The 20,423-nt window shown below is 44.5% G+C and overlaps 1 protein-coding gene across 1 annotated transcript in view; it reads right to left on the reverse strand.

The window, feature by feature from the left end:
* LOC111961702 (microtubule organization protein AKNA-like) overlaps positions 1-8,190 on the reverse strand; it is a 31,774-nt gene extending 23,584 nt beyond the window's left edge. The window contains 6 exon segments of the mRNA XM_070442453.1: positions 329-503; positions 784-940; positions 6,976-7,063; positions 7,526-7,602; positions 7,605-7,740; positions 7,743-8,190. Of these exon segments, the coding sequence (XP_070298554.1) occupies positions 924-940; positions 6,976-7,063; positions 7,526-7,602; positions 7,605-7,740; positions 7,743-8,189 (765 nt within the window). The 5' untranslated portion in view covers position 8,190 and the 3' untranslated portion in view covers positions 329-503; positions 784-923.
* Between the last annotated feature and the right edge of the window lie 12,233 nt (positions 8,191-20,423).

Here is a 20,423-nt window from a genome sequence, read left to right on the forward strand (position 1 = left end):
GCTAATTTCTTATCATTTTTGTCCAAAAACAAATGCAAGTCCATATCCCTAATTTTTTGTTTTCCCAAATCTCAAAGTGTCTAAAATGTATGGAGTCTTACTGGTACTTCAGCAAGCTGAAGTCTCTCTCTACACGTTTGTGTTCGTGACCTAAAAGGATGGAGGAGAAGGGACGGCAGTGCCTCCTCCTCTCCCGTCCCTCCCTCCACTCCCTCGCTCTCTCCGCTAGCCGAGCTAACCTCCACCCTCATCAAAATGGTGGCTATTTATCACTGGGAGATGCTCCTCTATTTGCAAGACTCATGGGAGATAAATATCAGAACAATACCTTCATCTGCTCAAACGGTTTGAGTATCCCTCTCCTCAGGAGCTCTTCAAATGTCTGCACCTGGTGGAGGAATCTGTCAGTCTGCTTTGAGAGCCCTCTCCAACTCCAGGGCCCAGGCTTCTCGAGGAAGAGGAGGCCATTGAGGAGGGACGGACAGGGGAGATTCCACCAGGTCCTTTAGTGTGGAGGAGAGAACATTTGTTTGCACTAAAGGACAATTGAAATGTGTGAAGAATTGTTGAATGATTTATTTATTAGGATCCCAATTAGCTGTTGCTCATGCATCAATGGAGTGTAAGAACATATTTAAACAAAGCAATAGCTGTGTCCCAAATTTTAGCTGTGTCCCCAATGTTAGCCTATTACCCATAGGGCTCTTTTCAAAAGTAGTACACTATAAAGGGATTAGGGTGCCATTTGGGATGCAGAAGTCATTCAAAGATGACTGTTAGTACCTTGGTGGGCAGCCTGTTCATTCAGGTGAATGGAGCCTGAGCTGAGCTCCGCCCTCTGAGCTTGGGGAGAGGTTAAGGTCATGACTTTTTAACCTTCATGTAGCACACCTGATTAGACAGCGTCACTGCAATTGGGAGGGTCAGAGTAGAGGCCCACCTGGAGAGACAAAACCACAGAGAGAAACAGGTGTCAAATCAATGAGATTTATGCCACCTAAACATAAATTAGGTAAACGATAGTCTAAATGTGTTTGAGTCATAAGCTGTAGGGACAGAGGCAGGGATTTAAATAAAGACCTTGATAGTTATGCTATCTTGGAGGAGATATGCTTTTCAAAATAGAAAAGTCTGAAGTCTATGGGGTGGCTCTAGCCTCTGTATTTCTATGTGTATATATGTGTATCCATCACATCCTCCATTTTGTGGAGAGGTTTTATCACAACCCCTCTCAGCCTGTCTCAGGACGATAGAACGTTGATTGGAAAGAGTGGGTGTGTTAGTGATGATGGCTGTGGCTGAAGCGGACTGCCCCTCTCTGGTAAGCCCTTGAGACAGTAAATCACAGTGACTCTGCTTGACCTCCCAGAGTGTCTGTGTAGCACCATCTCAACAAACACACCTGCCATGACTACCCAGTGCCCACTGAACAGAATGGAGAATAGGCTAACTGTCAGAAACAGCCATTTAATCATTTTCATACAAGCACATATTGGGCTGTGTTCGATAAAGGATTAGGTTTGAATTGGCCTTCCCTGCATATCTACACTATTATGTCTCCAGAAGGAGGAGGAGAGACAGATGGCTGTGTGCTTGTGTGGGTAAGGAGAAGACTATGAGGGGCTACGCTGATATGAAATAGCATTAAGAGTAGAGTGTTCTGCAGCTGGGACAGAGGACAGGAGGAAGGAATATTCCTGCTAGATCCATATTCGATACGATGTGTGCGAGCCTTAGTTTCCACTTCAAATCAATGACTAGCCTATAACCAACATTAATGAGGCAAGATACTGTGAATGCCCAAGACTATGAAAACAAACTGTCACTACACTGTCCATCTGAAGAGGACTCCCCTACAGGGCTCTGAAATCAATTACGTCATTTCCTGTTTTCCATGCAAAATCAATGCATGCGATTGTTCTAATGTGAACCGCAGAGTCACTTGACTGTGTCCCACATGACAGGATGGGTCTATTTAGTGTGTGTCTAGTATTGGGGTTAGAGAGAAATGAGGACCTACCAACCAAATCGCAAAAGCTAAGTGGTGTTGTTAACCGTCTAACCAAATAGTAAACTGTGATACACAAGCAGCATTTAAAGAAGTTCTAGTAATAATGCACTGTGCTATAATTTGTATCTTATTCTATAGCTTTTTGAGCTACATGAGAACCCAACATTCCTTGGGTTCTACCACCACAAACTCTGTTTGCTACTGTCTTTTTACAACCCCCTTTCCATAACATACATACATACATACATACATACATACATACATACATACATACATACATACATACATACATACATACATACATACATACATACATACATACATACATACATACATACATACATACATACATACATACATACATAACATAACATAGTGAGAGCGTAATTCTTTCATTTGACCCACTATACCAATGTGGCTCTTCAGAGGTGCTGAGAATAGTCCAACAACAACAGAGGCTGGTGTTTTTCTTCAGTAGGTAGTGTATTGTACATGCAGGGTGCCCTCTGAAACAATGTCTCAGATGGCATCCTATATCCTATAGTGCACTACTTTTGACCAGAGCCCTGAATGGGAATAGGGTCCATTTAGGATGATTAAACAGGCTATAATAATACAGTCCWCTGGGGTGYCCCCCCCCCCCCCCCCCTGTTTTCTGCCCCTCCCAAATGATAGAATTTGTAGATAATTGGCCCTCTTTCTGGGACTCACCCACAAACAGGACCAAGCCTGGCCTGTTGAAGAGTGACGGACTCCATCCTAGCTGGAGGGGTGCTCTCATCTTATCTACCAACATAAACAGGGCTCTAACTCCCCTGCTCCACAATGAGATAGGGTGCAGGCCAGGCAGCAGGCTGTTAGCCAGCCTGACAGCTTAGTGGAGTCTGTCACTAGCACAGTCAGTGTAGTCAGGTCAGCTATCCCCATTGAGACAATGTCTGTGCCTCGACCTAAGTTGGGAAAAACTAAACATGGCGGTGTTCGCCTTAGCAGTCTCACTGGAATATAGACCTCCTCCATCCCTGCCATTATTGAAAGAGATTGTGATACCTCACATCTCAAAATAGGGCTACTTAATGTTAGATCCCTCACTTCAAAGGCAGTTATAGTCAATGAACTAATCACTGATCATAATCTTGATGTGATTGGCCTGACTGAAACATGGCTTAAGCCTGATTAATTTACTGTTAAATGAGGCCTCACCTCCTGGTTACACTAGTGACCATATCCCCCGTGCATCCCGCAAAGGCGGAGGTGTTGCTAACATTTATGATAGCAAATTTCAATTTACAAAACCCCCCCCGATGTTTTCGTCTTTTGAGCTTCTAGTCATGAAATCTACGCAGCCTCTCAATCACTTTTTATAGCTACTGTTTACAGGCCTCCTGGGCCATATACAGCGTTCCTCACTGAGTTTCCTGAATTCCTATCGGACCTTGTAGTCATAGCAGATAATATTCTTATTTTTGGTGACTATAATATTCACATGGAAAAGTCCAACAGGCTTTCGGAGCCATCATCGACTCAATGGGTTTTGTCCAACATGTCTCCGGACCTACTCAATGCCACAGTCATACTCTGGACCTAGTTTTGTCCCGTGGAATAAATGTTGTGGATCTAAATGTTTTTCCTCATAATCATGGACTATCGGACCACCATTTTATTACGTTTGCAATCGCAACAAATAATCTGCTCAGACCACAACCAAGGAGCATCAAAAGTCGTGCTATAAATTCTCAGACAACCCAAAGATTGCTAGATGCCCTTCCAGACTCCCTCCACCAAACCAAGGACATCAGAGTATAAAAATCAGTTAACCACCTAACTGAGGAACTCAATTTAACCTTGCGCAATACCCTAGATGCAGTCGCACCCTTAAAAACAAAAAACATTTGTCATAAGAAACTAGCTCCCTGGTATACAGAAAATACCCGAGCTCTGAAGCAAGCTTCCAGAAAATTGGAACAGAAATGGCGCTACACCAAACTGGAAGTCTTCCGACTAGCTTGGAAAGACAGTACCGTGCAGTATTGAAGAGCCCTCACCACTGCTCGATCATCCTATTTTTCCAACTTAATTGAGGAAATTAAGAACAATCCAAAATATATTTTTGATACTGTCGCAACCTTACTAAAAATCAGCATTCACCAAGAGAGGATGGCTTTCACTTCAGCAGTGATAAATTCATGAACTTCTTTGAAGAAGCAAATTACGGACTCCTCTTAAAATCTGCGTATTCCTCCAAAGCTCAGTTGTCCTGAGTCTGCACAACTCTGCCAAGTCCTAGGATCAAGGGAGACACTCAAGTTTTTTAGTACTATATCTCTTGACACATTGATGAAAATAATCATGGCCTCTAAACCTTCAAGCTGCATACTGGACCCTATTCCAACTAAACTACTGAAAGAGCTGCTTCCTGTGCTTGGCCCTCCTATGTTGAACATAATAAATGTCTCTCTATCCACCGGATGTGTACCAAACTCACTAAAAGTGGCAGTAATAAAGYCTCTCTTGAAAAAGCCAAACCATGACCCAGAAAATATAAAAAAACTATCGGCCTATATCGAATCTACCATTCCTCTCAATTTTTTTTGAAAAAGCTGTCAGTCTGGCATCAGTCTGGTTTTAGACCCCATCATAGCACCGAGACTGCACTTGTGAAGGTGGTAAATTACCTTTTGATGGCGTCAGACCGAGGCTCTGCATCTGTCCTCGTGCTCCTAGAACTTAGTGCTGCTTTTTATACCATCGATCACCACATTCTTTTGGAGAGATTGGAAACCCAAATTGGTCTACATGGACAAGTTCTGGCCTGATTTAGATCTTATCTGTTGGAAAGATATCAGTTTGTCTCTATGGATGGTTTGTCCTCTGACAAATCAACTGTACATTTCGGTGTTCCTCAAGGCTCTGTTTTAGGACAACTATTGTTTTCACTATATATTTTACCTCTTGGGGATGTCATTCGAAAACATAATGTTAACTTTCACTGCTATGCGGATGACACACAGCTGTACATTTCAATGAAACATGGTGAAGCCCCAAAATTGCCCTCCCTGGAAGCCTGTGTTTCAGACAAAACAGAGATGCTTGTTCTAGGTCCCAAGAAACAAAGAGATCTTCTGTTGAATATGACAATTAATCTTGATGGTTGTACAGTCGTCTCAAATAAAACTGTGAAGGACCTCTGCGTTACTCTGGAGCCCGATCTCTCTTTTGACGAACATACAGTATCAAGACTGTTTCAAGGACAGGTTTTTTCCGTCTACGTAACAATGCAAAAATCAGAAACTTTCTGTCCAAAAATTATGCAGAAAAATTAATCCGGGCTTTTAGGTTAGACTACTGCAATGCTCTACTTTCCGGCTACCCGGAAAAAGCATTAAATAAACTTCAGTTAGTGCTAAACACGGCTGCTAGAATCTTGACTAGAACCCCAAAAAATTATCATATTACTCCAGTGCTAACCTCTCTACACTGGCTTCCTGTTAAGGCAAGGGCTGATTTCAAGGTTTTACTGCTAACCTACAAAGCATTACATGGGCTTGCTCCTAGCTATCTTTCCGATTTGGTCCTGCAGTACATACCTACACGTACGCTACGGTCACAAGATGCAGGCCTCCTTACTGTCCCTAGAATTTCTATGCAAACAGCTGGAGGCAGGGCTTTCTCCTATAGAGCTCCATTTTTATGGAATGGTCTGCCTACCAATGTGAGAGACACAGACTCGGTCTCAACCTTTAAGTCTTTATTGAAGACTCATCTCTTCAGTAGGTCCTATGATTGAGTGTAGTCTGGCCCAGGAGTGTGAAGGTGAASGGAAAGRCACTGGAGCAACGAAMYGCCCTTGCTGTCTCTGCCTGGCCGGTTCYYCTCTCTCCACTGGGATTCTCTGCCTCTAACCCTATTACAGGGGCTGAGTCGCTGGCTTACTGGTGCTCTTCCATGCCGTCCCTAGGAGGGGTGCGTCACTTGAGTGGGTTGAGTCACTGACGGGATCTTCCTGTCTGGGTTGGCACCCCGCCTTGGGTTGTGCCGTGGCGGAGATCTTTGTGGGCTATACTCGGCCTTGTCTCTGGATGGTAAGTTGGTGGTTGAAGATATCCCTCTAGTGGTGTGGGGGCTGTGCTTTGGCAAAGTGGGTGGGGCTATATCCTGCCTGTTTGGCCCTGTCCGGGCGTATCATCGTACGGGGCCACAGTGTCTCCCGACCCCACCTGTCTCAGCCTCCAGTATTTATGCTGCAGTAGTTTATGTGTCGGGGGGCTAGGGTCAGTTTGTTATATCTGGAGTATTTCTCCTGTCTTATCCGGTGTCCTGTGTGAATTTAAGTACGCTCTCTCTAGTTCTCTCTCTCTTTCTCTCTCTTTCTCTCTTTTTCTCTCTTTCTTTCTCTCTCCCTAGGACCATGCCTCAGGACTCCTTGCTGTCCCCAGTCCACCTGGCCATGCTGCTGCTCCAGTTTCAACTGTTCTGCCTGTGGCTATGGAACCCTGACCTGTTCACCGGACGTGCTACCTGTCCCAGACCTGCTGTTTTCAACTCTCTAGAGACAGCAGGAGTGGTAGAGATACTCTGAATGATCAGCTATGAAAAGCCAACTGACATTTACTCCTGAGGTGCTGACCTGTTGCACCCTTGACAACCTATGTGATTATTATTATTTGACCCTGCTGGTCATCTATGAACATTTGAACATCTTGGCCATGTTCTGTTATAATCTCCACCCGGCACAGCCAGAAGAGGACTGGACACCCCTCATAGCCTGGTTCCTCTCTAGGTTTCTTCCTAGGTTCTGGCATTTCTAGGGAGTTTTTCCCAGCCACCGTGCTTCTACACCTGCATTGCTTGCTGTTTGGGGTTTTAGGCTGGTTTTCTGTACAGCAACTTGTGACATCAGCTGATGTAAAAAGGGCTTTATAAATACATTTGATTGATTGATTGATTGACATACACACACACACTTTTATAGACTGCCTTGGCTTTAAGACGCATCCGATCAATAGTGTTCTCTGCCTCAGCATACTTGGTCAGCAGCCTGTTGTAGTCCTCCTAGAGAAAAGAGGGGGAAGGAAAGAGAGAGGAGGGAGGATAATAGTCAAGGCCGTGAGCTGGATAGGAAGTAGAGAAGCACTATTCTGAGCTAGACAATTGGAGCATCATTCAGTGAATTGGTGTCAGTGTAAGGAAGACACAGAAAGTTGGTTAGCCTTTGCACCTGAGTCTGTCAGAATGCTAAGGAATCGGAGTTAGTCTGAGTCTGTCAGAATGCTAAGGAATCAGAGTTAGTCTGAGTCTGTCAGAATGCTAAGGAATCAGAGTTAGTCTGAGTCTGTCAGAATGCTAAGAATCAGAGTTTAGTCTGTGTCTGTCAGAATGCTAAGGAATCAGAGTTAGTCTGAGTCTGTCAGAATGCTAAGGAATCAGAGTTAGTCTGAGTCTGTCAGAATGCTCAGGAATCAGAGTTAGTCTGAGCGTGTGCCTGTGGTGTGGTCCTACTCTCTGTGTATGTACCTGCAGCTGCTGTACCAGAGTGCTGGCCTGTCGTGGGCATCTGAAGTCCTCTGGCACCGTGGAGTTTAGGCGCCTGTGGGGCCCATTGGGGGGTGAGGGGGTCCGTCTGTACTGCTCAGCAGCACCTCTCTCACTATGTCAGCAGGGGACTTGAACACCAGGGTGGGCTCCACTGACAGAGACCTCTTTCTGGCGAAGCCTTTGCTCTTGGGGGGTCAAGGGTGTAGCCGTTCATGGGGAAGCGGACCCTGGGCTCTACCTTGGAGAAGTCTGGGGTGGGGCCCTCTCCAGCCCTCGTCAATGTCAGGGTCATGGCTCCTGGCTTGGGGGGACCCTCCCTGTGGGTGCGGAGGCTCCTGTCCTGGGTGCTGCTGCGACGAGGGGACTGTGGGGGTGCATGCCAGCCTTTCTGAGGGGAACGAGTCATGGCTCGTGGAGTGTCAGGTGAGTGCTGTCTCATCTTCCTCGGAGAGTGAGAGGCGTGTTGCCAGTAGTTAGTGCCTGACTCATCCTGTAGGCTCTCTTCACCGCCCTTGTTTCTCTCTCTGAGTCGGTAAGATATCCCATGCTCAGGAAAGATGGCTGCTGGGTAAGGGGAGGTCCTAGTCTTGAGCTCCTCCCCCCCTGACTCAGGCTGCCAATGAGGCCTGGGGGCATGGCTCATTTGGCTGCTGCGGGATTCCGGAAGGCTCTCTGTAAAGGTGGGTTCCTCCGGGAATGTCTCAGCTTCAATCCCGGGAGCATTAGCCAACTCCTCGGAGGAGAAGTCGAGGAGGTAAAGAAAGGTACAACCTCTGGGAGGGGAGAAGGGACATGTGGGGGGTGGACTGAGCAGGTCAGGAGGGAAAAGGGAGGAGAGGTCTTCAGACACACTCTCTACCAATCGTGTCCCCCCTCTGTTGTCACTCTCTACCAACCGTGTCCTCCCTCTGTTGTCACTCTCTACCAACCGTGTCCTCCCTCTGTTGTCACTCTCTACCAACCGTGTCCCCCCTCTGTTGTCACTCTCTACCAACCGTGACTGAGGCTTTGATGCTTTTGGCTTTGCTGAAATGTGTTATTATTTGACTAAAGAAGTGATGACAATGTTTGTAGTGTTTGTTAGTGTGTGACTCACCGAATGACAGGGTTGCGTGTCCTCTCCAGGTGGCTCAGACTGAGACAGAGGCTCAGAGCTCTGCAGGTCACTCAGGTTATAACTCAGCTCCTCCAACGGGTCTACCTGCTCCAACCTCTAGTCCAGCCCCATCCCAGCTGCCCTACTGGAGGACAGGAACCCCTCCCTGGGTCCCTCTGGGTCCAAGGCTCCAGAGTACCAGGGCAGATCATCCTCTCCATTCTCCACTCCCTCCTCCTCTCCCTCCTCCTCCTCTTCTCCCAGACCCACATTCTGCAAGGCGTTCTCCAGTCCTATAATCCCATTCTCATCCATCTGGCTGTGGAAGTCCTTTTCTTCCTCTTCTTTCCTGTCCCCACCTTCCTCCTCATCCTCATCCCACCAGTCCACGTCTGAGTCTATGGAGCTGGAGGGAGAGGGGTGTTGAGGAGCAGGGGTCCAGAACAGAACCCCTGCCCTGGTACTGCGCCCTCTGGTCTCCATCCTCTCTCTCTGCTTCTCTCTCTCAAGTCTGACCTCTGACCTCTAGCCAGGTGTGGTGACACCCAGCATCCTGATAGTCTGCTCTGGTGCTCCTCTGAAGCCCACCTCCCACAGCCATGGCTCAGAATCTAGCCTTCTGGACCTGGCTATAGGTCTGTCATTCTTATGGAAAGCTTTGTCATGGGGGCACTGGATAGCCTGAAACCAAATGCAGTAATATTACAGGATTAGTGAGGGAAGCATAACTCACTTTGCCCAGTTTTTGGTACAACAAATTTCAAATGCAACACACACACATATTCACAGGTTGCATTATAAATGTCACCCTTTCCCCTACATTGGGCACTACTTTTGACCAAGGACCTTAGGGAATAGGGTGCCATTTGGGATGCTCCCACAGACAAGCACACACGGTAATGTTGCGTACGCACTAACATCTGGGGAAAGTCAAATGCAGCACTATACCACTGCATCCCTACTTCTCTGAAGACAGATGTGACTTCACTACACTGAAAACTGCAGGCCATCTTTAAGGTAGAGCTAATGAACTGTGATTAAAGAGCAATGAACAGTCTGTCTTCATCCTCATACACAGCTGCTCCCTACTGTTAACATGGAAGCATCTTAATAAACAGATAATCATGTGTCACTCCTTCAGTATGCCCAATATTTCATGCTTACGTAGAAGGGCTTTTTCTCTCTCTCTTTACATTTTTTTGGAGGGGGAATGTTTGCTTTATTCATAGACAGACTATAATATGGGGAGACAGATTAGAGAGAGACAAAGGGTGGGAACAGGGATTGAACCCTGGTCTCCCAGGTCTGTGTTTAGACCCCCAGACCACGTGGCCTGCACAAAAGAAGGGCTTTCATACAGGAGAGGGGAAGAGGGATATTAATTCCTAAAGTAATCTTAGAAGAAATAAACATACATGTTTCAGTTTCAGTTAAATATGCATATTATGAAGATCAATTGACTTATCAAATTTAATTGCTCAGTTTTGAGAGATTGTATATAGCTATTTAGGCTAGCAATGGGAACACATCTGGGGTTCATATCAAGATAAAATGATTTTTTGATGTCATGGAGTCTTTGACTGTCACCATAGCAACAGACAACACCAAACCCTGCCTTACTGAGCTCGGAGAACAACAGGCCTCAAAGCTGCACTTCTTATCTCTACCTTCAGCCAATCATTATTCACACAGCATTGACTCATGGACAACAAAAAAAGCAGGGAGAGAAGACAAATGAGAGAAGTTTCTGGGGGTTTGAGTGGGAAGCAGCTATAGCCTCATCTGTATGAGTGACACGTACCTCCTCACCATACTGCAGTGCACTTTCATGCACTTCAAAATACCTCACACAAGCATTCAGACATTCTACCTGTGAATGTGTTGTAGGACGAAGAATGGAACAGAGTCTATTAGGATAACAAATCAGTTTTGCAAGACACAACGACCCAGAAGTGTTTGAAGATTATATTGTTACAAACAATATGTCTAACAATAAGCAACATCCAAAAGTGTAGTTTTGAGATATGAATATTCAGATTTTGTATGTTGAATAAATGAATGTGAAAATGTGTATTTCAGAATCTAGACATACTCCATATTTGAGAAAACACTATAATAGGGTCTTACAGGAGGCATGTATAGGTCTAAAAGGGGCCTAAAATGGCCAATTTCATCATGATTTTCAAAAAAATGGGTTGTGATACCAATGTAAAAAACATGTTAAGCATCCTTCCTCTCAAGGAAGTTGCTATGTGAGATTTGCCAGAACAATCTGAGACGCCAGCAGGCTCATATAGCCCCTCTGTCCTCGTTTCATACGCAAATGTATGGAGAATCTCTCTCCATAGAGGAGAAGAGGCAGCTGGGCTGACGCAGCATGCATCTAAACTGAGACAACTGGGAAAACACAAGCACTTCAGGCAGATAAACAACTTCAGGGCATTTTTCAATGCTAATTTCAGATCTGGGACATAGTTCATTAGTGAATATCAGACTTATTTTGATGTAGCCTAGATAGGATGCATACAAAATAAACAATTTATCTTAAGTAGGACTATAAATTGAAACTGTAAGATCATATCTTTGATACATTGATTAGGCTAGTATGCACATCTTCACTCGTCAATACAGCAATATAGCCATTCTGTTGATTGTAAAGCATAAAGAATATGGACTCACCTGTTGCTTAAATCCAAGCGACGTGTCCATACAGCCCTGAGGTACTCCAAGGTTTTGTTATGTGGTCAGGCTGGGGTATCAAACCGTGTGGGGTTTACCTACAGCTCACAGACAGACAGGGCTGATCTGTTGAGCACAACCACTAGTACATCTCCACAGGAGCCCCACAGAGCCACACTGACATCTAGGCCACTCCTTGGGGTGCCAGGGGAGCTGTCTCTCTTCGAGACTGGGATGACGGGAGCTGCCAGGCTAGGCTAATTAACGCCCCTGCCAGCTAGGCTCTCCTCCTCCGACGACGACGACAGACTCCCAGCCCTCCCTCCCAAAGCTGTCAGGACAGACATCAACGGAGCCAAAAGCAACACATTTCAGTTTTGTTAGGCTGAAGACGAGAATTCTGATGATTCTATGAATCTATTTGAAGCCTCAGGATATCACTCAAGCTGAGAGAGAGCCCAGTCCAGTGAATATTAGCTAAGATGACCTGCTAAATATCTAAGCAACATAGGCTAATCTTCTTACGAGGCAAGGGGGAGAGATAAGGATGTGCAGACAGTCACAGAGCAGAGTTTGTTGGGTGCTCATGTTAGGAGAATGACAAACAGGCCTGGGCCTAGTGCTGTGAATAATGCTCAAAGTTTTAACTTCGCAAAACCAAAGTTAGGGGACCACAGTAGTTTAGGTGACTAATACCAGGTCAACTTATTACAGAATTCCCAAGTCTCCAAACTGCCTACCCACAAGATTTTCCATCCTGACAACATGCTATATCAGTTAGTCAAGGTTGATCAATGTTTAGTGAGCCGAGGACAACAGTCCCACTAATGCAGTGAAATGAAGAGAAACATTACAGGGCGTCAGTGGTTCCTTGAGTCCACTGGGTAAAGCACACAGAGGCCGCCCAAGAGAGCCCATCAGACTTGTCAATTGTTCATTCTTGTGTAGTGACATTGTAAAATGACTATGTAACAACAAAGTAATACATAGATACTACTAATGTACAGTATGACATTTTTACATAATAATTTAGGAATAGCTTTGCATAGCACAATGGAGTTGGGAGGTTTTATCACACAAACACACACACACACAAGAACACTACAGATTCTAAACTTACCTTGTGCTTCATAGGTTATATCATCCAAGGCAGTCGTAGCAGGAATTCAGAGAGACAGCGAAATTGCAGCATTGGCAGACTTAAAAGTAGCAGGCCTTGGTTGCCTTGAGAACTGCATACAAAAAAAAGACTCACCCCAATGTCACCAAGCGACCATGCGATGCATGGCAAAACACGACTTCACTCAATGCCACCTGAGTAAACAAAAAGACTGAGCTATAGCTAGGTTCAGTTTCAATTCAGTCCCTGACCGTAGCAAAACGTATACATCTTGATCTTAAAACCTGTGCTATAATATCTACATCTATTCGGCCTATTTATCTATTCTTTCTCGGGCGTGAAAGAACTGTCCAAGTCGCTCCAAGTCCCGAAAAATCACTATTTGAATTCCCATCATTATTTTAAATGTATATTCATAATTTATTAAAAGTAGATTATAGCTAATTTATGGTTAACGCAAATTAACTGGGTTGTAATACCTGATCGTGGACAATAATGTAAATCTAGCAGGAAAAAGGTGAAAGAGTATTGTTGGATAATTCTTCCGTTCTCGGGGCATGGCACAGATTTTCAAAGCTAAATGTTATCAAGAAATCAAACAATAGAGCGTACTGATTGGTTCGCTAGGGGGCAGGACTTTCTGACTGATGTTTCCAAAAATACAAAAGTGCAGTAAATGCATATGAAAATGTAGACATAATAATATAAGTGCTCCTCCAGTGTGTCAGAGATCAAATGCTTCTCTCTATAGCCTTCCGGATAGATATAATCATTATATTATAATAATTATCAGAATTATGTATCAACACCAATGATGTGTATGTGTTAATACATATCATTCATTGATTATGACTCAAATGATAAAGGGGGAAATAAAACTGTTTAATATCACTTCATCAACATGAGATCGGCATTTTCTTATATTTTCAATGCCATATATTATTGTTCCTCTAGATGGCACCCTTAGATGAATTACAGCAGAACCTTTATGCGTCTGTTGTGTCTCTAATTCTACATATAATACATTAGCAATTATTTTCCACATTAATGAAAACACCCATTATTCCCACATATTATGTTTATTAATAAAGTTTGACTCCAAAAGCTGTACAGTCGCGTCTAAGACTGCTGATCTAAGATCAGGACCCGTACTCATAAAGCATCTCAGAGTGGGAGTGCTGATCTAAGATCAGGACCCGTACTCATAAAGCATCTCAGAGTTGCGAGAGCTTGATCTAAGATCAGGACCCGTACTCATAAAGCGTCTGTCTCAGAGTTGGAGAGCTGATCTAAGATCAGGACCCGTACTCATAAAGCATCTAAGTGGAGTGCATGGCTAAGATCAGGACCCGTTACTCATAAAGCATCTCAGAGTGGGAGTGCTGATCTAAGATCAGGACCCGTACTCATAAAGCATCTCAGAGTGGGAGTGCTGATCTGGGATCAAGGTGTGGGCCCATATTCATAAAGCGTCTGTCACAGAGTTGGAGAGCTGATCTAAGATCAGGAACCGTACTCATAAAGCATTTCAGAGAAGGAGTGCTGATCCTGGATCAGGTCATTCATGTCCATGTAATCTTAGTTATTATAATATAGAAACTGATCCTAAATCAGCACTAAAACTCTGAGACATTTTATGAATATGTAATCTTGTTCATGGTGATCTAAAAGGCAAAACTGATCCTAGATTAGCATTCCTACTCTGAGACACTTGATACATACGGCCCCAAGAATATAAGAATAAAGCTGAGGTCCCAGACCGGCATCTTCCACTGGGTGTCAATGGTGCTGCTATGGTCCTCCCCAGGAAGGGCTGAGGTAGAGGATCCGAATAATGATGCAGTCTACAGCCGGTGATGGGGTGTCTGTGGCTAGTGGGAAAGGTGTGCCTGGTGCCAGTAACATCATGCCCTGGTGTCTCCATCCTCCACACTTAAGAGGCAGAACGATGACAAACCCTTCTATGGCTGGTCGGCTGACACAACTTTGACACGACAATTACTCAAAGAGCATGTATCTCCTCTGTAGGGATGTGTGTGTGTGCGTGTGCCTGTGTCAGAGAGAGAGAGTGGGGATGCCGTTTGTGTTTTTGTGAGTGAGTGTGTGTATTGAACGAGAGAGAAAGCTAATCTGGCAGAAAAAGAATGACGAGAAAGACAGAGACAGAGACAGAGATAGAGATAGATAGATAGATAGATAGATAGATGAGAGGTAGGGAGAGAGAGAGATAGAGCGATAGAGAGATAGAGAGAGAGTAAACAGACAAGAAAACAGATACAGAGATTTAATCATAGGGTAAATGTTGCGAAATTCTTGTTACTTTCCAAAAAATCTCAGATTTTCAAGACATCCTGTTTGAAGGATTCTGGATTTCTTGCTTGTTAATTCTCTGATTTCGGGAATCTTCCAATCAAGATTTCTGAAGAAAGAAACTGGGAATTTTGGGAAAGTCACTGGAATTTTGCAACCAAAGGTATTGATGTTCATGTCATATGTCTGTATCACTTGTTTGTGTATTGTTTTAGTATGGAACATTAGTAACCTAGAATGTGTGTGTATGACTGTCTTTCTATTTCTATGTTATTAGCTCACTGTATTGTCATAAACTCTGCACTGCCTGAGCACAAAGGCTTAGCAAAAAAAGGCACAGACAGCCAGGCAGTTCTTGTGCAGTTATCTTTACTGTAAAATGAAACACACTTTCTGTATTAATAGCATGGCTGTGTTCAACACTTGTCATTAAACTGTACAAGAGGCAGGCAAATCAAGAACGTTGAAGGGAAGAAAACAATAACACGAAAAACAACTTGTGCAGCTAATAGGGAGGCACACTCAGTGAGACAGAAATAAACAGCAGTGATTATCAATAGACTCCAATAGGTTGTTATCAATATAACGTAAGATGCAGAGTGTACAATTTTCCTGCTGGGGGCAAGGAGACCCGCAGCTCCGCTAAAACCATTGACAACTGTGTTCCGCTTTCAAGGGATTGTTAAATAAATGTAAAATACTTGGCTGTAATATTATCACTTCTTGATGAGCATGGTCAGACCTACACATTTCCCATTTTAATAGCAATAAGGCACCTCAGGGGATTTTGGTATACCAATATACCACGGCTAAGGGCTGTATACTCAGCGTTGCGTTGTGCGTAAGAACAGCCCTTAGACGTGGTATATTGGCCATATACCACACCCCCTCGGACCTTATTGCTTAAATAACTCTGATGATGGAGCTAAATGTGAAATAATGGGAAATGTGTAGTTCTGACTATATGCTCTTCAAGAGGTGATGATATTACAACCAAATAGTTATCAAATGTATTTAACAATCCCTTGAAAACCGCACGCAGTTGTCAATGGTTTAATTACGGGGAGCTGGGGGTCTCCTTGCCCCCCAGCAGCCAAACTGAACGCTATTGTGCCGTTTTATTGATAACAACCTGTAAGTAGAACAGGTTCATGTGTTTACTACATGGCCAAAAGTATGTGGACACCCCTTAAAATTAGTGTATTCGGCTATTTCAGCCACACCTGTTGCTGACAGGTGTATAAAATTGAGCACACAGCCATGCATTCTCCATAGACAAACATTGTCAGTAGAATGGTCCGTACTGAAGAGCTCAGTGACATTGAACGTGGAACCGCCATAGGATGCCACCTTTTCAACAAGTCAGTTCGTCAAATTTCTGCCATGCTAGAGTTGTCCCGGTCAACTGTAAGTGTTATTGTGATGTGGAAACGTCTAGCAGCAACAACAGCTCAGCCGCGAAGTGGTAGGCCACACAAGCTCACAGACCGGGACCGCCAAGTGCTGAAGCGCGTAGCATGTAAAAATCATCTGTCCTCAGTTGCAACACTCACTACCGAGTTCTAAACTGCCTCTGGACACAACGTCAGCACAATAACTATTTGTCGGGAGCTTCATGAAATAAGTTTCCATGGCCAAGCAGCCGCACACAAGTCTAAGATCACCATGCGCAATGCCAAGTGTCAGCTGGAGTGGTGTAAAGCTCGCCGTTCTCTGGAGTGATAAATCACACTTCACCATCTGGCAGTCTGACGGACAAATCTGGGTTTTGCGAATGCTAGGAGAACGCTACCTGGCCGAATGCATAGTGGCAACTGTAAAGTTTGGTGGAGGAGGAATAATGGTCTGGGGCTGTTTTCATGGTTCGGGGTAGGCTCCTTAGTTCCAGTGAAGGGAAAACCTTAACGCTGCAGTCTACAATGACATTCTAGACAATTCTGTGCTTCCAACTTTGTGACAACAGTGAGGCATGGTGAGGCATGGTGTTGGCAGCATCATGCTGCAAGGGATGTTTTTCAGCGGCAGAGACTGGGAGACTAGTCAGGATCGAGGGAAAGATGAATGGAGCAAAGTACAGAGAGATCCTTGATGAAAACCTGCTCCAGAGCGCTCAGGACCTCAGGACCTCAGACTTGGGTGAAGGTTCACCTTCCAACAGGACAACGACCCTAAGCACACAGCCAAGACAACGCAGGAGTGGCTTTGGGACAAGTCTCTGAATGTCCTTGTTGGCCCAGCCAGAGCCAGGACTAGAAACAGATCGAACATCTCTGGAGAGACCTGAAAATAGCTTTGCAGCGAAGCTCCTCATCCAACCTGACAGAGCTTGAGAGAATCTGCAGAGAAGAATGGGAGAAACTCCCTAAATACAGGTGTGCCAAGCTTGTAGCGTCATACCCAAGAAGACTCGAGGCTGTAATCGCTGCCAAAGGTGCCTCAACAAAGTATTGAGTAAAGGGTCTGAATACTTATGTAAATGTAATATTTCCAATTTGCAAAAATGTCTAAAAACCTGTTTATGTTTTGTCATTATGTGTTATTGTGTGTAGATTGATGAGAGGAAAAAATGATTTAATAAATTTTAGAATAAGGCTGTAGCGTAAAAAAATGTGGAAAAAATCTAGGGGTCTGAATACTTTCCGAATGCGCTGTATATAGTGCACTGATTTTAATCAGCACCTTACAGGCTCTGGTCAGAAGTAGTGCACTATATAGTGAGCAGGGTGCCATTTGGGACAGAGCCCACATCTGTGTTGTTTCCAAGTCCATGCCACAAGACAGGACACCTGCCTCTCCATCATATTCGCTGATTAATCACCCTGTCATTGGATTGGACTGATTCCTTTCATCATCTCTTCCCCTCTGAATTACTCTGTAATATGGGTTAAAGAGAAAGCCAGACTGTTATTAACATCAGATCCAAGGTCAGTAATAATAATTAATCCCAATTTTGTTTTTTACTTTATTGAATTCCTCAAAGCCTGATATGACGTGGGGAGACAATTACGTTGGATGCTTGGGCATGGCATCAGAGTAGACAACTGATTGTATGTCTATAATATAATCACATTTATGTGGTGTAGTTAATGTGTTACTAAGATTGTTTGGGACATTTCAAGACATGATATCGGTGTTTGAAAGAGTCCCTGTGTGTGGAGTCATGCCTGAGTCAGTGTGTACAAAAAGAAAGTGCACTGAAGACATTACGCAATGTCTCAGAGCATGTTAGAAGCAGAATGTGGATTGACCAGTGTGTGAGTATTTGTTTTTGTGTAATGTGTGTGTGTATGTGTGCCTTTCCCTCCCTCCTGCATCAGGTCAACCTGTGTAATGTGTGTGTGTGTGTGTGCCTTTCCCATCCTCCTGCATCAGGTCAACCTGTGTAATGTGTGTGTGTGTGTGTGTGTGTGCCTTTCCCTCCCTCCTGCATCAGGTCAACCTATGTAATGTGTGTGTGTGTGTGTGCCTTTTCCTCCCTCCTGCATCAGGTCAACCTCTTTCGCTCTCTGATCCTTGCTCTGCATTCTCTGCCCATCTCCAGTGCAACAACGTAGAAACAGCGTTAGACACAGTACACCTTCCTCTCATCCCTCTCTCTGAAGGGCTGTCTGTGTCATATGCACAGTGTAAAGACACGGCTCAGAGAACAAAGCCACCATTTCTGAAGCTAAGTAATTCCTCCCAGATAGCAGTGTTTAATAGTGACTGCCTTGTGGATAGGAGTAGGACACACTCACACACTCCCACACACACACACTGAATGTTAAGCATATGAGGTGGCATTGGCAGGGAATAGGGCAGTCTTCTCATGATTGTGTCTCATATCCTAAGTATGCATACAGAATAATATTGCATCCCAAATGGCACCCTATTCTCTATATGGTGCACTTCATTTTACCAGAGCCCTATCGGTCCTGGTCAAAAGTAGTGCACTATAGGAAAAAGGGTGTCATTTGGGATGCTGCATAAATATACAATGATTGAAATGATGGAAAATCTCTATAATCTGAATGGGGTGAACAAAGCACTTGTATATAAATGGGCATCAAGAGAAACCTGACTTAAACTTGATGGTTATTGTTGCTACATCAATAACTTCTATCTGTCCCTTTCTCTGTCTGTCGTTCTCTCTATCTATCCCTCTCTCTCTGTCCGCTATAATGCTAAAACTCCCCTGAATGGCACATGTACCGCTTCACTCTCACTCTCTCTCCTCTCTCCCCCTCCCTCACTCAACCCCTCTCTCCCCCTCCCTTGCACACCCCCTCTCCCTCCCAGAGAGGAAACAAATAATCCTCCACAACAACTACTGCACTTCTCAGTTCTTTCATTGGTCTCTCTCTCGCTCGCTCTCTCTCTCTCTCTGTCTGTCTCTCTCTCTCTGTGTCTCTCTCTCTCTCTCTGTCTGTCTCTCTCTGTGTCTCTCTGTCTCTCTGTCTGTTCTCCTGTCTGTTCTGTTGTCTGTCTGTGTCTGTCTGTCTGTCTGTCTGTCTGTCCGTCTGTCTGTCTGTCTGTGTCTCTCTCTCTCTTCTCTCTCTGTCTGTCTCTCTCTCTCTCTCTCTCTCTCTCTCTCTCTCTCTCTCTCTCTCTCTCTCTGTTTCTCTTTTCTTTTTCCTGATTGCCATGACTTTCTCCTCATACCTGTTCATTTATTGGATAAAGTGCTTCTTCAAGTTCTTAGCATCAGCTCTCCATCAATCCGCAGTGACTTCTGCCTGTTTGTGTGCTTGTGTGTTTGTGTGGTAAGATGGCATGCCTGTGTGTGTGTATGCTGGGCCACGTGTGTGTTCTGGCAGTGTGTGTCGGAGAGAGCTTCTGCAGCAGTTTCTTTTTCCAAATGCCTCATTACTACCTCTTAGGCATAGTAATTACTATGTGACGCAGGCCCCTGCAAGCCCCTTGTGTAAACACAAACAGTACGGCTGACTAGCACTGCCAGAGAGGGCAATTAAAACACAATCATCTCCATTACTCTTCACTTGGGGACACATTTGCAGAAAAGTGGAGCAATTAAGGGACTTAACAGTACACTTTGAAGAATTCTACTTTTTAAGCATGTAATATAGTAGGTATCTATAATTCATAGATTATCTTTATGTATATATTGTATAGTATCTACATTTGTACATTTACAAAAACAAACTATCATTGGAAAATGGTGTTTCCTCCTGCCTCTTCCATCTGCTGGATGGAAGGTTGGCTTGCGTCCCACCGTATTCCCTATTTAGTGCACTACTTTTGACCAGGGCCCATAGGGTTCTGGTCAAAGGTAGTGCGCTATATTGGAATAGGGTGCTATTTGCGACACAGCCTGTGTCTCTTGCGTGTGCTGTTAGTCTCTCAGACTGACGCAGGTTAGTAGACACTGACCGCTAACTGACCACTAACTGACCGCTTCAGGAGCATATCTTCTGCCAGAGCTCTAGTGCTGATGGCGTCATTGTCCAAGAATCCATTTGAGATCCACAGGATGAAGCCACTAGCCAACACAGATAGAGTGACAGTACATGAGATTGCCATAAACACATACAATAATGTGTCCAGAGAGGTGACTGCTGCAGGGAGTATCCTGAAAACCAAGGTCACAAGGATGGTGGAAGTCCATGAAAATCAGAAATCTTGGCAACTTCTCAACTTAGAGTGCAACTGTGTCCGTGTCTTGTTTTGGAGCT

This window comes from Salvelinus sp. IW2-2015, linkage group LG4q.1:29 (assembly GCF_002910315.2).
Source record: "Salvelinus sp. IW2-2015 linkage group LG4q.1:29, ASM291031v2, whole genome shotgun sequence".
Classification (NCBI taxonomy): Eukaryota; Metazoa; Chordata; class Actinopteri; order Salmoniformes; family Salmonidae; genus Salvelinus; species Salvelinus sp. IW2-2015.